General features: G+C 41.7%; 1 protein-coding gene across 1 annotated transcript in view; it reads left to right on the forward strand.

Moving 5' to 3' along the window:
• The window catches only part of HUNK (hormonally up-regulated Neu-associated kinase), a 64061-nt gene that overhangs the window by 16858 nt on the left and 32048 nt on the right, over positions 1-15155 (forward strand). The window contains exons 2-3 of the mRNA XM_054386886.1: positions 3212-3504; positions 14258-14313. Of these exons, the coding sequence (XP_054242861.1) occupies positions 3212-3504; positions 14258-14313 (349 nt within the window). The remainder of the gene's footprint in view (positions 1-3211; positions 3505-14257; positions 14314-15155) is intronic.

Genomic DNA, 15155 nt, shown 5'->3' on the forward strand with positions numbered 1-15155 from the left:
GTAAATCAGACCAAAATCCAAGAAACTCAAACGAAAAAAAAATCCTCAGGAGCTCTGCCTGACACTGCTGACCCCTTTGCACAGCCCTTGTACAATGGAATGTAGCAAAGTGATCCTACAAGAGACCAAATGAAATAGAACTGCATTGACTTAGGAGGACAGAAAAATGAGTGAAAGGGGTAGCAAGGAAGAAGACCCAGGTGGAACAGAGAGGAACAAAAGCTAGAAGCTATTATGGAGAACATCCAGATGAAAGTTTATAGGCTGCTTGTGCATTTAAGTCAACTGCAGGGTTTTTTTCTTCAGATATATAGAGGTTTCCTTAAACACCCTGGCTTTTGAGTAGTCCCTGAGACTAAGAGGGGCTGAATCTGTCTGATGTATTTCTGGGGCATCCTGTGCTGCAAGACAGACCTAGGAGAGGATGCAAGGTCTCAAGTCTATCCCAACAGCAAGCAATATCACACCACAGCTAGTTTTCTGCCTGTTGTGGGAGAGGATGCAAGTCTGCCATAGCCTTACCTGATATTTTACTTTCCTCTTTCCCCTATGCAAAGCTTTGCCAAAGCAAAACTGTTGTTTCCACCTTTGTCAGCTGTGTCTGCTCTGCTGGTGGTGCAAGAAACCTTGAAGGGAGAAAGATATCTTGGAATCAAGGGTGGATCTGAAAGCAGCTTTGCTTGTCTGCTGGGATAGGTAGAGGAGCTGACCAAGTATCTGTCAAAATCAAAGACAAAATTTGCCTTTAAGGCCCAGAAAGCTGATTCTTTGTGACAGTGAAAAAGTCATCAAGTAGTCACATACACTATTGATACTCCATGGTTTGTATCCTGCAGCTGTGGAAAATACCACCTTATTTTTCTTTTATTTTTTTCTTTTTTAACATGTTTGGAGATATTGTGTTGTGCTGCCAGCAAACAATCTGGCATCTCGTATTTCTATAACCCATAAATTTGTTTGTCCTCACCAGAATAATTTCTGTGGTTTGCTGTCTACATAATCCATGCAAGTCTTTCTGTGTTCTATCTCATTATATGGGGAATGTACTAATTTAAGACTGTTTCCTTGGTGAATCACCTAAGGCTTTCAAAATGGTGAAGTTAAGCTCTGATTTACTGTTGTTTTATCTTGTAAGTAAATGATCTTTCTTTAATGTGGCTAGTCAGGAATGTAGCTTCCAGGCGTTTATGGTCCTGATGCTGCTCTGGGCTTCACCCAGGCAGATGTCTCATGTGTGGTATTCAGCCTTACCTCTTTATCCATGGTATTTCATTAGAATGATCTTTTAGCAGTAGAAAGGTATCCAGACAATAACATACTGAATGATACTGACTTCTGGCTCTTAAAGACAGACTACAAAGCCCCAGTTCCTGTAGCTTTATTCTTCTATTCCTCTGCTGATAAAAACTTGACTTAGATTCAAGGCATTCATGTCAAAAGGTTTGGATCTACTTTTGTTATATTTCCAGACCATATTGCTTTGTAGCTTTTGTTCTTGCAAGGAAAATCAAAATGTTTGCTAATTTAACCTTTCCTTCACTTGCAGCAAAAATAAAGGTAAAGTTGGTCAGACCGAGAGCTGTCATGTGCTTGTGTGCTTGGCACCTTCTCAAGCCAGGAAGGCAGCCAGATATGTTTTGAAAAAGTTTGTCTCCTAGTTGCTGAAATGCACCACCCCTCAGCACTGTGGCTTGTTGCAATGTAGTCTGCCATAGCTGAGAGAGAGTTTGCAGTGAGTAGTTCGTCAGCCATGATAAGGGATGTTTTGTACAGACTGGAGATGGAGGGAAGCTGCTTGGGCTTGTGCTGTCGTCTGGGTGTTAAAGCTAGGATAAATAAAACTCTAAGGTTTTCCCCACATTTGTTACTCCTTCTCATTGTGGATGTAAGGTAATGCAGGAGATCCTGTAAGGCCAAATCAGGGCAGACAGTGAAGATACGGATGCAGCATCTTTGTGCCTCCATCTGGCAGGGCAGATGTGGCATTTTCTGTGTGTTTTGTTGGACCTGTACCCATGCAAACAAGAGTCTTTAATATCCTGTAAAATTCGGTGTCATGCAGGAATACTGAGTAGTGTGTTTCTCCAGTCTCATCCTGACAAACAAGCAGCTGTCACTTGGATAATGATGGGCAAACTGCGGGGCCCGGGGGTGTGTGGTGAAGAGCTTCCTTTGTTGCAGAGCTCTGAGAAAATACCCAGGAGGAGGATTTTGTGGTGCCTTTTGTTGCTCAGCTTGGCACAAGCTGTTAAATCTTTGTCTGGTGCAGATGACCTGGAAGTCTGCAGCACCCAATCTAAATAAGAAATGTCAATAAATAAGTGTTTCTAAATTTCAGGCAGAAAAGGGCAGATACTTTTATTGCAGCTATTTAGTGACTCCATTAAGACAACAAAAGGAACCAAATTCTTCAAGTATAGAACAGAGCAATAGCCTAGATATCCTAGCCAGTCCCATCTTTTTGTTCTCATGTGGTATTCTGAACCAGCAATGAGAAGGAAAGCACTTGGATAGGTGCTAGCAGTTTCCCTGCCATAAATTGTGGTACAGAGTCTCTTTAGTTTTATTATGTACTTTCATGATGGGCTCCAGTTGGACATCTGTGAGCAGGTGTATCACTGAAAAGTTGTGGTTTGCTCTCTTGGATTTTGCAGAGTTGCTTGTTTCCAGAAGTCACAAGACAATCATCTTTCATATATATTTTAAAAGAGAAAAAAACAAAAGTGCCAAGAGAACAGGACCAAAATGATTCTGTTTTTCATAGCATGATTTTATTGTTTAATCATGTAAAACTAACACTTGGTTATAGTTTAATAACTTATCATGGGAACATACCTGAAGTCATATATCCAAAGCCAGGAAAAGCCAAAAATGACACTTAAAGCTTGTCAACACTGAAAACTCTCTGGGAAAACAGAAAATAAATACCCATCATTAAGTGTGCTAAATGTTTGGATGTGGTTAATGAGATTGTCTCCTCTCCTTTGCTGCCTTTTTCCTTGCAATACTTTTTGTCTGTCATCGTACAAGGAAATAAATTGTCAGTGGGGTCAGAAAAACAGCTGTTTCTCTGACCTGGGCAGTTGTGCATCTGCTGAGACTGACATACTTTTTTCTTTCTTCCTTTTGTAAACATTTTTTTTTCCCTTAATATAAATTTAAAGCAGTGAATAATTGGTGTGACTGCTAACAACCTCTGTTTTTTCATTAGGTGGCAGTGAAAGTAATTGACAAGAAAAGAGCCAAAAAGGACACCTATGTCACCAAGAATCTGCGACGGGAAGGGCAGATCCAGCAAATGATTCGCCACCCAAATATTGCTCAGCTGCTGGACATACTAGAAACTGAAAACAGCTACTACCTTGTCATGGAGCTGTGCCCTGGTGGCAACTTGATGCACAAGATCTATGAGAAAAAAAGACTTGAGGAGCATGAAGCACGCAAATATATCCGACAGCTTATCCTGGCAGTTGAACATCTTCACCGGGCAGGAGTAGTTCACAGGTAATCTTAAAAACCCTCCCTGGTAAAATTTACCTCAGACCCTCTAAGTGGTATTTTGGTATTTATTATTGGTATAGTAAAGAGACTTCCTTATAAAAAACGTAATTGTGATGGGGTTTTTTTTGCTGGTCTTCATAATATTGTTTAGATGTTCATATTTTAGACATTAGAAGGTATCTGCATGTCCTCCTTTTGAGCCACGAGCTACCCAGGGCAAAAGGACAGAAGGGTATTTTAACCCCCAAGGGAGCAAGATAAAAACACTTGCACAGAATTGGATGTTAAAGGTGAATGCTATTTACAAATGTATACAGAAATACAACAGGTATTCAGGGCAAAGGAATATGTACACAGCATCAGTCTCACAGTATATCAGAGGTTGGAAGGGACCTCAAGAGATCATGGGGTCCAACCCCCCTGCCAGAGCAGGATCACTTAAGGGTAGTCTGCACAGGAATGCATCCAGGTGGGTTTTGAAACTCTCCAGAGGAGACTCCACAACTCTGGGCAGCCTGTTCCAGTGCTCTCTCACCCTCACTGTAAAGAAGTTTCTCCTGATGTTGAGGTGAAATCTTCTATGTTCGAGTTTGAACCTGTTGATCCTTGTCTTATCACTGTGGACCACTGAAAAGAGCCTGGCCCCCTCCCCTTGACACCCACCCCTCAGATATTTATAGACATGGATGAGATCCCCTCTCAGTCTTCTCTTCTCAAGACTAAACAGCCCCAGGGATTACAGTCTCTCTTCACAGGGGAGATGCTCAAGTCCCCTAATCATGCTCGTGGCTCTCTGTTGGATACACAAACACAATCGGTTCAGGCTTTGCTTCCCAGCTGTGCCCAACCAGGCCTCCCTGGGCCAAAACCTTCCAAAATCTCCCCCAAAGTCAGCCTCAGCCAGCCCAGCAGCAAGCCAAACTGCACCCCCCACAGACCTCACTGCCCCCCGCCGCTAGACCAGAATTGCACAGCTAGAAATTAGCTTGCCAGCTCAAGCCCAAAGAAGGCTTGAAAGCTCCCCCATGAACCACAAGAGATAAGCTGCCATGCCGGGGGCAGAGAGATGAGAGGAAAGAAAGAGAACAGACTGTGATGTCTGTTTATGTAGAGATTGCAGGAGGATGGGCTGGGATAACAAAATTCACAGTATCCTGTGTCTACCCCCTGGACTATCTAGCCCTTGGAGGACTTTTAATCTCTATGGTCTCAAACCCATAACACTGCAGAAAGCAGTTAAGTGAGCGTGTCACTTCAGGTGAGCACACAGAAGCCATGCCTGTGCTTTGCAAAAGTAGGGGTCTTTCCTTGCAAGGAGCACTGCCTTGCCTTTTCCAAGCTCTGTACCAACATCACTTAATGAATCTTTTCATTATTTCTTTGAAGAGGTGGTTGTGTCTGTTATTTTACTAGTAGAAATACGGTAGTATTGGGAGGTGGACTGATTTGCCCAAAGCCTTGCAGTGACACAGCTGGGACGAAACCTGAGTTGGACCATGAAATTCTCTTGCTTCTTGTTTCTGCTCTTTCCATTTGTTATATTGCCTCAACGGAACCTCAAAAGTTTGAACACGTGAAGTGTAATGCAGAGTATGCATCCATTCAGTTCATCTCACGTGTCTTAGAACAGATCCAGAGCCATTGCAATACATGACTTTTTCTCTGTAGGATCTTTATTCAATCAGTGCATAAGCAGGATGTGGATATGCTTGCAGGAGTATGCTATGGTGTTAGAAGTTTCCCTGTGCTTCAGGGGAAATAGAGTAAGTTCATCAGAGTAAAGCCTGTCTGGGTTTGCTGTTTAAGGAGTAGCTGCCTTTGCCTGAAGTCCCTGAGCAGCAAATGGTGGAGGATGGGAGAGTGCAGGTGGAGGTATTACATGTGATTGCCTGTGCCTGTACCTTTCTCTGCTTATGTAATCTTGGCTGCTATGGAGACAGAAGGATGGTGGGTTGGGTGGACTTTTGGTCTGAGGCAGTATGTTTCCTCTTCTGTTCTTAGGTGTGTGTATTTATAGGGTATTGTCTAAGAAGGAGGCTCTGCTTTCTAACTTTGGGACAACTGGTGTTAAGTCTGGGCTCCCACATACTTCCCCTGTGATACTGAGCAAGTTGTGTAGGCTTCATCCTCATAGGTTATGCATGCATGTCATAAGAGTAGACACCTGAGTACTTTTGAGGATCTGAGTCTCAATTTCTTCGGCTGCACTGACTCCGTAGAAGATGAAGAGCTGTTGTACGCTCTTGTCCACTGGGTTGCTGTGCAGGCAGCTAGCAAACTCCTGAGGGCAGCCCACAGCCAACTCCTCCAGCTGTGCCCAGCTATATGCTGAGATGCCTACCTGTGTAATGCTGTTGGGTGCGTTTGGCTTAGTGGAACTCCATGTGCTCTGAAAATTGCTTTTATTTTTGTCTTGAATCTTTGTGTTCCCTGTGATTCATAAGTGATAGGTGCTACGTGCACATTAAACCTCAGGTGTACTGAGGTCTTATCACGAGCTAAATTTGCTAACATAAATACTTGAGGAGCCACTGGGTCTATTCTGCAGGTTTTGTATTAGCAGCTGTACTGCTATCCTCTTTAAATTATTAACCCCACAGTTTGGGGCATGAAAAAGGAAGAAGTCTGCTTATTGCTTTAAGGGATTAATTAGTATCTGGTATGTACAGAGAGAGGGGAATGAAAAAGGTCAAAGTTTCTGAGATGAGCAGAAGAAAACCCAGCAGGAACAGATGAATATGTTTAGCTTTCAACAGCAGTATTGAGTCCAGCAGCAGCAGTTCCTCTCCCTGAAAAATTTACCTTCTGCATAGTGGCTGGAGCACTTAGGGGGAGATTAGTAGGTGTGGCTTTGACTGGTGTGTTTTTCAGAGAGGATTCAAACCCACATTTGGTTAAAAAAATAGCTTGTTCATGAGGTACAACCTAGGATCAACAGGCTACTGTGGTGGGACGAAGGGTCCAAGGGGGTCAGAAGCCCAAGGATCCCGAGTTCCCTTATGGATGCTGCATGCTAGCATCAGTTTTTGCCCTCACCCCTTTTTTGTCTCTGCTTTCTCCACATCCATAAGCACAGCCCATTAAGACTGGAGTGTGAGGGACCTTTGTGAGTGGAAGGAAGAAGCAGTACTGACATTGCTGCATCTGGCACCTGAGCTCTGTCTGTCCATCCCTGTGGCATTGGATTAATCTTTACCCCAAAGGCATCATACTCCATCCACTCTATTTCTCAGATCATAGCATGGCACAGAGCTTGTTTTTGGGAGTCTACCTTCTGGGCAATGAGCAGGTCCAATTCTGCTTAAACTGACAGAATCACAAGCAGTATATTAGCAAGTGTTTTCTGTAGCTTAACCGTTCCATGTCTTGACTTATTCTGCAAACAGAGTATATAGAGAGCAGTGTGGAGATGCAAGAAAAACACTAGTGACATGATCCAGATTTATTTTCCTGTCTTCAAGCAAGAGATGGAGAAAGAACAATAGTTAGCCCAGAAGTTGTCCTTCAGCATCTTGGGATTTTGACTGTGACAACACTAAAAACAGACTACTCAATTGGTAACTGAAGAGGGGGTAAAAATAGTGCAGAAGGCTGATTCATGCTCACCCTGGATGCAATGTCAGTGTTCTGTTGTTGTTATTTTTAAAGCAGGTAAAAATAACAGCAGTTTCATCTGCTGGTGATGTGTGGGTGTTCTCATTCACTGTATGTGAAACAAAAAATGGCATCCTAGGCCAGAAAGTGATCTGCTCTCTTCAAATGCTTCCATCCTTCGCATCAAAAGGGGCATGACATTGAAAAGTGTTCACTCACTATTTTATTACAAAAAAATAATTGGTTTTGTCTACATTATTCAGAGAATATTGTAGATGATTTACACTGTTCTATAACTCAAGATAAAAAAAGCCACATGAACTATTTCAAGTTGCATGAAATTTCCTTATGCTATTTGAAGAATGTTATTCAGTAAGCTTCATGACTTAAAATGAAGACCTGGCCTGGCAGAAAAGCATTCTGATCTTTGGACAAGAGCTGGCACCCAGAACTCAATGGAAATACTTCTGTTAAAAGGCACTGATGTCTGAACTGCCTAAAATTGAAAACCTTCAAGAAATGTCATTTTATTTAGAGAGGTTTAAAAAAAGGCAAACCTCCTGTTTGTATAGATGTATATTAAATTTAAATATTTCATCTACTATGATGGATGAGGACTTCAAGGTCCTGATTGCAGGAGCTATGTCTTCAATGAGGGGTATCCAAGTTTCATAACTTGTTGGCTGCTCACTGAAAAAGAAATGATGCTATTCTAAATATAATTTCATGTAGTCATTTGTATTTCATTCCTTCTATCAGAAGAGGTGGTTGGTTGCTAAAAATAAGCTAGCAAGAAGCTCAGCTGTGAATCAGGTAGGCATATTTATCTTTCCCTCTGACATGGGAAAACAAACCCAACTGGCAGTATCTGGTGAAGCTTTCTTTTTTCAGAAGGTGTTTACATAGGCCTTCATGCTGTCAAAAAGCAAGATGAACATGTACATCCCTTGGGAGTGTAAAGAAAACAGAAAAATGAAGTAGAAGCTTTGGTGCTTGCCACTGCATCCCACAGGAAATTCTCAACAACCCTTTTAAAGTAATTTTAACAAAATTCAATCCCATTCAGTGCAATTACTGTCAGGATGTCAAAGAAAAGAATTTATTAATGTATTGGTAGCAGATAGTTTTCTGTATTCTCCCTTTTTCTCTCTTCAAAGCAGCATATTTGTACCTTCCACTGCCATTCTGTAATTAAAAACAGGATTTTGAAAGACACAAAAAACCCCTGTGGTTTTGAGCAGAGATTATTTCTGTGATCTCTTTCCTTAGAGTAAGGTGGTGCCACATGATCAGTTGCTCAGGGGGCTACAGAATTCCTGCCTTAGTACCCATTACTTTGACGTGTTGGCTTTGTTAACTTCCATCCTGTTAATTTTAAGTGCCAGTAGTCTGGTTGCTGATGAAATATTTATGATGAATGCTGCACTACAGAGCAAAGTCTCATTTTTGAAATGCAAAGCTGATTTGCCTATTTTATGTCAGATTCAAAATTACCTTTGGCCATTCTTTCTTGAAATACTCTGCTGTAAACAAATTAAATATTGTTTTAGTGAAGACAATAGACTGAATTCCTCTTTTGCAGAGGTGAATACATTGAATTCACTGACATTGTGACTAACAGAAGAATCAGACTCAATAAATAATGTTTTGATTACAAAGACCTTGAAATGTGTATTGACATGATGATGAACCAAAATGTCTGCAACTTTTCCAGCTCATCTCAAGCCCTTGCATGGGGCTAGAAAGTGGTTTTGTGGTATGATAGTTAAGGACAGATTTTTCATGGTGCTGTTCTGGTTAAAAATAAGATGCAGGAGACAGCAGCCAACCACTGCTTGCTTTGCAGCTGCTTGCTGATAAAACCTTCCTTCTCATCCCCCAGACAAGAAATAAAGTGTGAAATGCAAAAAACTTTAATTTTCTTGTCTGAAAAAACTTTAATTTTCTTGTCTGATGCCTGCAAGAGCACTGAATAAGCTTCTTTCAAAAGCAGGCTGAGCTGACAGCTGAAGCTCTGAGCAAATCCAGAGATAAATCAACCCAATCAACAGCAGAACAAACTCCCAAACAAACCATTCCATGAAGAAGGCATATTTTCAAATACAAGGAGCACATAAATATGTGCTGATTATCCACACTGTTATAATGCAGCTTGGTCTTTCCTGAGTGTCTTCATTCTTCATGGGTTTGACTAACTTGTACCATAGTTAGGCATGTGATGGAACTAATGTCTCAGAAAAAAGTAAACATTTTTGATCCTTTAGTATTTTATCACTAAGGGTATTTTGAAGTTTTTCAGGAATTAATGCTGAAAATTTGCTTGGTGGGAGGAAATAAATCCCTTAGTTATATTTTTTGAGGAGCTGTGACAGTAAGAAACAATATTGAATTTACTTAAGGGAAGGGAACTGAAGGTCTTCAGCAGCAGCATTTCTTCTCCCCACTTCAACCCTGCACAGCATGGCACTTGCTGCTGGCCTAAGAGAGTGCTTGCCTAGCCCTTCCTATAGCAAAGCAGGTGTGTCCAACTCTTAAGAACCCACCAAGAAGTGCAAGCCATATGGAAAACTGTTGAGGACCTTTGAGTCTGCAGGAACTAGCATGTGTTCCTGATGTTCAGTGTTCTGGGTATTCCCACTGACTTCAGCGAGGACTGCAATTGCTGTGTGTGTCATAGTTGGTAGCTCACGTTCTCCCTTGCAGTGTGCAGCTATTAAAAACATGCTGCCTGGTTTTAAACCTCTGCTGACTCAAATAAATAAGGTGGTATGTTTGCTTTTATTTGTTAAACAATTGATAATATAGTGCATGAAATTCAGAGTTCCCCAACACTTTTGGGTGCAGTGGTGCTACTTTTCCCATTGCAATGAATTCATGTATCAGTGTACCTCTTATTGCCTGGCAAGCCCTTCCCTTCATTAGAATCCAGCAGTATTCTTGTCACCAGACTGAGCCAACAGCAGGGCCTTGCTGTGCCTGTAGATAACGCAGCTCTGTAACTAGAAGAGGGTGCACTTTACTATGGGGGTGGTGGAACACTGTAACAGGTTGCCCAGGGAGGTGGTTGAGGCCCCTTCCCTGGAGATATTCAAGGTGATGCTTGACGAGGCCCTGGGCAACCTGGTCTGGTTGGGGATGTCCCTGATGACTGCAGGAAGGTTGGGCTAGATGACTTTTGGAGGTCCCTTCCAGCCTGGACCATTTTATGATTCTATGTAAATATTCAAAGCAAACAGCAACTCAGTTAAAGCTTATCTTTGTAAAAAATAATTAAGGTTTAAATTGGACAAAACTGATATAATAAAGCATTTAGGAAGTTTGGAGAAATCGTTCCTGCCTGCAGGCTGAGCCTAAGGCAGATGTGTAATTGGATTGTACCACTGCACTTTTTGTCAAGAAGAAATAGTGGGTAATCAGGTGTGTTGTTAAAGTCACCTGAAGTATTCTGTCCTGATGGCTGTGGGTCTTTTCCAGGCATGCATTCTGCTGTCCTGGCCACGGGTACCTGCCATCTCTGTGCCCCGCTGCCAGCCTGCTCCAGGGAATTGGGCTGCCCAGGGATCCTACCTAATACCCACCCAAGGGTCCACATTTGCGTAGCAGCAGTTCTCCAACTATCACACCCCCCCCAGCCATGGGCAGGGCCACCTTCCACTATACCAAGTTGCTCAAGGCCCTATCCAGCCTGACCTTGAACACCTCCAGGGAGGGGGTATCCACAAATTCCCTGGGCAACATGTTCCAGTGTCTTGCGACCCTCACTGTAAAGAATCTCTTCCTAATATCAAGTCTAAACTGACCCTCTTCCATCTTTAATCTGTTCCCCCTTGTCCTATTGCTACAAGCCCTTGTAAAAAGTCCCTCTCTAGCTTTCTTGTAGGCCCCTTTCAGGTACTAGGCGGCCTCTGTAAGGTCTCCCTGGAGCCTTCTCCAGGCTGAACAGTCTCAAGTCTTGCAGCCTGTCCTCATAGAGGAAGTGCTCCAGCCCTCTGATCATCTTTGTGGCCTTCCAACAGTTCAATGCCCATTTTGTGGTGGGGTCACCAGAACAGGACCCAGTACTCTGACAGGGGTCTCATGAGAGCAGAGCAGAGGGGGAGAATTGCCTTGCTTGTCCTGCTGGTTACTGGTCACGCTTCTTTTGATGTAGCCCAGAATATGATTTGCCCTCTGGGCTGCAAGCACACATTGCCAGCTCATGTTGAGGGGCTACACCCCAAAGTCCTTCTCCTCTAGACCGCTTAGTCTGGGGATTTTTAATTTGGTTTTGTACAGCTTTTGCTTTGTGTTTCTCAGGCTGGTTTGCACTGGATCTTCTCATTGGGTTGTATCAAGGTGTAAAAACCTGTTGTCCTAGCTCTCAGTGTCACACCAAAAAAAGTGTGCCTTCATATTGACAAGAGTTGACACAAGTGTGTTGCATATGGACTGTTAGATCAGTTACCACTTACCAGCAAATCTGTTGAGAATAGACATATAGATAAACATCTTTAATTAGCCACATCTGGTGGCACTCTATATTGAGGCTATATTTAATTTTTTTTCCTCTGATAGCAGTAAAATGCCCTCTTATTGTTGCCTTTAATTTTAGGTTTTTTAGCTTTTAATAATTTTAAATACCTTTTCTTGTGTTTATTTTTAGCCTTCCTGTCACTCATTTGTTATTCTCATTGCCTGTGTGCCTTTTCTTCTCAACTTACAGCTTTCATCTTCCTGTTCATTTACCATTATTCTTAAAGCCTTGCCTCTTCTTAGCTAATGTTTAATATACTCAGAGTTTCCAAATGGTCTTTCTGCTTGCTTTGTGACCTTGTGCTGAGCATTGCAGTGTATGACCCAAAGCTCCATGTGCTTCTGTTGATTTCAGTGTAGGTTTTTTTTTGTTCTGTTTTGGGTTGGGGTTTTTGTTTGCTTTGGGTTTTTTATTTTGTTTTTCCTCTTTTTAACTCTTTCTGATACTGTTTGGTTTTGGGGTTTTTTTCCTTTTGTCAGTCTTTCCTGTTAAATTCCCAGCCCTGGTATCTTTCTAGAGGTTAATCACACTGTCTATGGAAACCTGCACCTGCAAGCTATAAAGATGTGAGACTTGAAGAAATAAACCCTTTTTTGGCATTAGAGGGAAGCAGAACTGGGTTGATCCAAATCCATCTGGCAGGGCATGTCCCCTTGTATCATGTAATTTCTCAGCAATGGCTGCTGCCCTACTTGGAGGACACAGGGCAGTGAGTGTGCAGCACCATCATGGCACAAGGAGTCTCCTGAGGATGAGGAGAGGGATGCCGTGTATGCCATCTGGATTTATGTGGTATATAGCTTGGAGCTGGTGCTCTTGGAGTGGGAGCAGGGCTGCATCTTTCTTAAAACAAATGTGGTTGCATCTCTGATGCTGTTTGAAATGACCTGTCACTTTTGACATAGCTAGTTTCCTTAAGTTAACACACTGGGTAACTGCCAGAGGAGGGAACACGATCCCCTCATCCTGTCTGTCAGGCTGGTGCTTTATTGCCTCAGTTGTTATGTTGCTTCTCCAAGAGGAGGACTGATGCAGAAGGCAGTCCACTACTTACAAAGCGTTCATCTGGGTGCACCAGAAAAGCCTGGATGTTGCCCCTGAATACCTAAAGTTTGCAAAATACTCTCCTTCTGTAGATTCATCTAGTATTGTCTCCTGTTTCTTTTCTCACATGAAGCAAGGAAAATCTGCAAGAAGTGCTCACTGGGATGTAGAAACATCTCTTTGGAGAAAGTCCTTGTGGCTGTATTGATGAAGTGAGTGGCATCCTCCTTGCAAGTACTTTTCTCCCTCAGGTTTATTTGAAACACAACAAGGGCATAACGTGAAATGGAGAGGAATGGTTTTTAAAAGGCTTGGAGTTCGTCACAGATATTTTTCTTTCTTTGCCATATCCTTTCTTGTGGAAGTACTTTGTTTGGTTTGGATGGTTTACTTGTCTTATTTTATTAAGCCTTATATCTTCATCTGTAATAGGGGCATCCTTCCTTCATTACTCCCTTTGCCTTACAAAGGCAAAATACCATGCATGTCACTGACTTCCCATAATTATAGCTGATGGCTTTATTATCCACATTTTTCCGAAGCATGCTGGGAGAAGCATCACTGCCCATCTGAGCTATTGATATCCTGGCATGCTGAAAGTTAGAAGTGTTTTTTTGTCTGAGTGGGGGAATTTTTTTTTTTTTGGTGAAGACACAACCAACTGCTAGAAGTTGTGGACAAATTATCTAGCAACCTAAATACTTTTTTCAAATTATACTTAATGCTGAGTATGTACAGTTTGGGGGTTTGGGATGCTTTTGGGTGTGTGATCTCTGGAATATTTTTCTTAAGTTGAATACGGCTTAGGGAAGTGCCATGATGTTCTTAAATGATGGAAGGACATATAAAATGAGCAACGTGCTGACATATGTATGAAAGGGACAGTCATCCTGTCGAAGGAAACCACTTTCATTTCATCCTCACTCTCCCAAAACTGGTCCAGGCCCTGATCTGTGCAGTGGTTCTGTGGGGTCATGCAGGGTGGCATGGTGTAGAAAGCACTAATGTGGCACTCAGACAACCTGTGTGACTTCTTCTCTTGGTTTTGTTACTGGATTCCTGGATGGCATTGGGCAAGTCATTTCAATCCCTCAGCCTCAGTTTTCATCTCAGCATATGGGAGTACCAATGCTGATCACCTGTGTAAGGAGTTTTGATGCTTCATGCCCAGGGAAGGTTGATTGGTCTCCCTTGTGGACAGTAGCATGGCACAGGTGTTTGACTCCTGAAGAAGGTTGATTCTTCAGCTGTGAGTAATGAAGAGCCTTTGGCTGTGAAGAATAATGTGAAAGTGACTTCCAACTCCAGAAACATGTATCTGAAGCATTTCCAGTGTATAAGATTGCTGCAAACATTTATGTACATGAGAAATTTGAAGAACCTAATTAATTACAGGGTGTTCATAAATGACAAAATCATTTTTTACCTTCAGAAAAGGTGTTAAACTGCGTGTGAAAGCACTGGTAATTTTAGAAAGGAGACAATGAATGGAGCTTTCTGCCTTAAAGGTGGAACTGTGTGCACTGATGTAACTATACATTTTTTTTTCTATATGAATCACTTCATTATTTTGGATGCTCACTCAAAATATTTTGTTTCTTTCAGGGACTTGAAGATAGAAAATCTGTTGCTCGATGAAGACAACAATATCAAGCTTATTGGTATGAAACCAGTTTGGCAATTCCAGTAATTGATAGTTTTATAAAGAGAGTTTTTGAGACTTCATAATCCTTCATGTGACAACTGCTTATGTGGCTGCAAGAGAGGAGCTGAGAGAGTATAGATAGCAATCAAGCTGTTCCTGACAGTATCTTGTGAAAAAAATGTTTCAAATAATTCAGCTTTAACTGGGTATGAGAATGATCCTACGTTTTTTAACCAACAGCTTTCATATTCAAATTGGGATTTTTGTAAAGAATTAAAGAATTGACACCACAGAAGTAATTTATTTTATTATCTTGATAATTTTATATTTACTAAGGATTAGGTTTGGCCCCCATATGCATATGCTTCTTTTGAAGTCAGTGGGAGTTGCACACATTTTTAGCAGCTGGCAAAATTTGATCCTATATTTATGTATGTTAAATTTGCTTCCAGCACCCAATATGAATTTGATTTAGAGGGCTGTTTAAAAATGAAATAAAAAAAGATCAATGATAGTCTTGATTATATTCAGTTATCAGTTGTATGCAGCACTTGATTCATTCAAGTGGTGCAGACATTTTAGATCAATGGGTATAGTCCCTCACTGCCTTTGCGTAACTCCCATTAATATTAACGTGGGCACTGAAAAAAAAATTCCCTTCATAAAATAAACCCCAAACATCTGTTTGTATTTATCTCCACAACAGCAATGTCTGTGGTCTCAGGCTTAAAAACTTGACTGGCTTTCTTTCTTCAAAAGCTTTCATGATCTGAACAGTGATGAAAAACACTTAACATTCAGGTCAAATGGATGTTCGCTGTAACATACAAAGCACATCATCTCCAAACAAACAAGAGA

This window comes from Indicator indicator, chromosome 1, assembly GCF_027791375.1.
Source record: "Indicator indicator isolate 239-I01 chromosome 1, UM_Iind_1.1, whole genome shotgun sequence".
Taxonomy (NCBI): Eukaryota; Metazoa; Chordata; class Aves; order Piciformes; family Indicatoridae; genus Indicator; species Indicator indicator.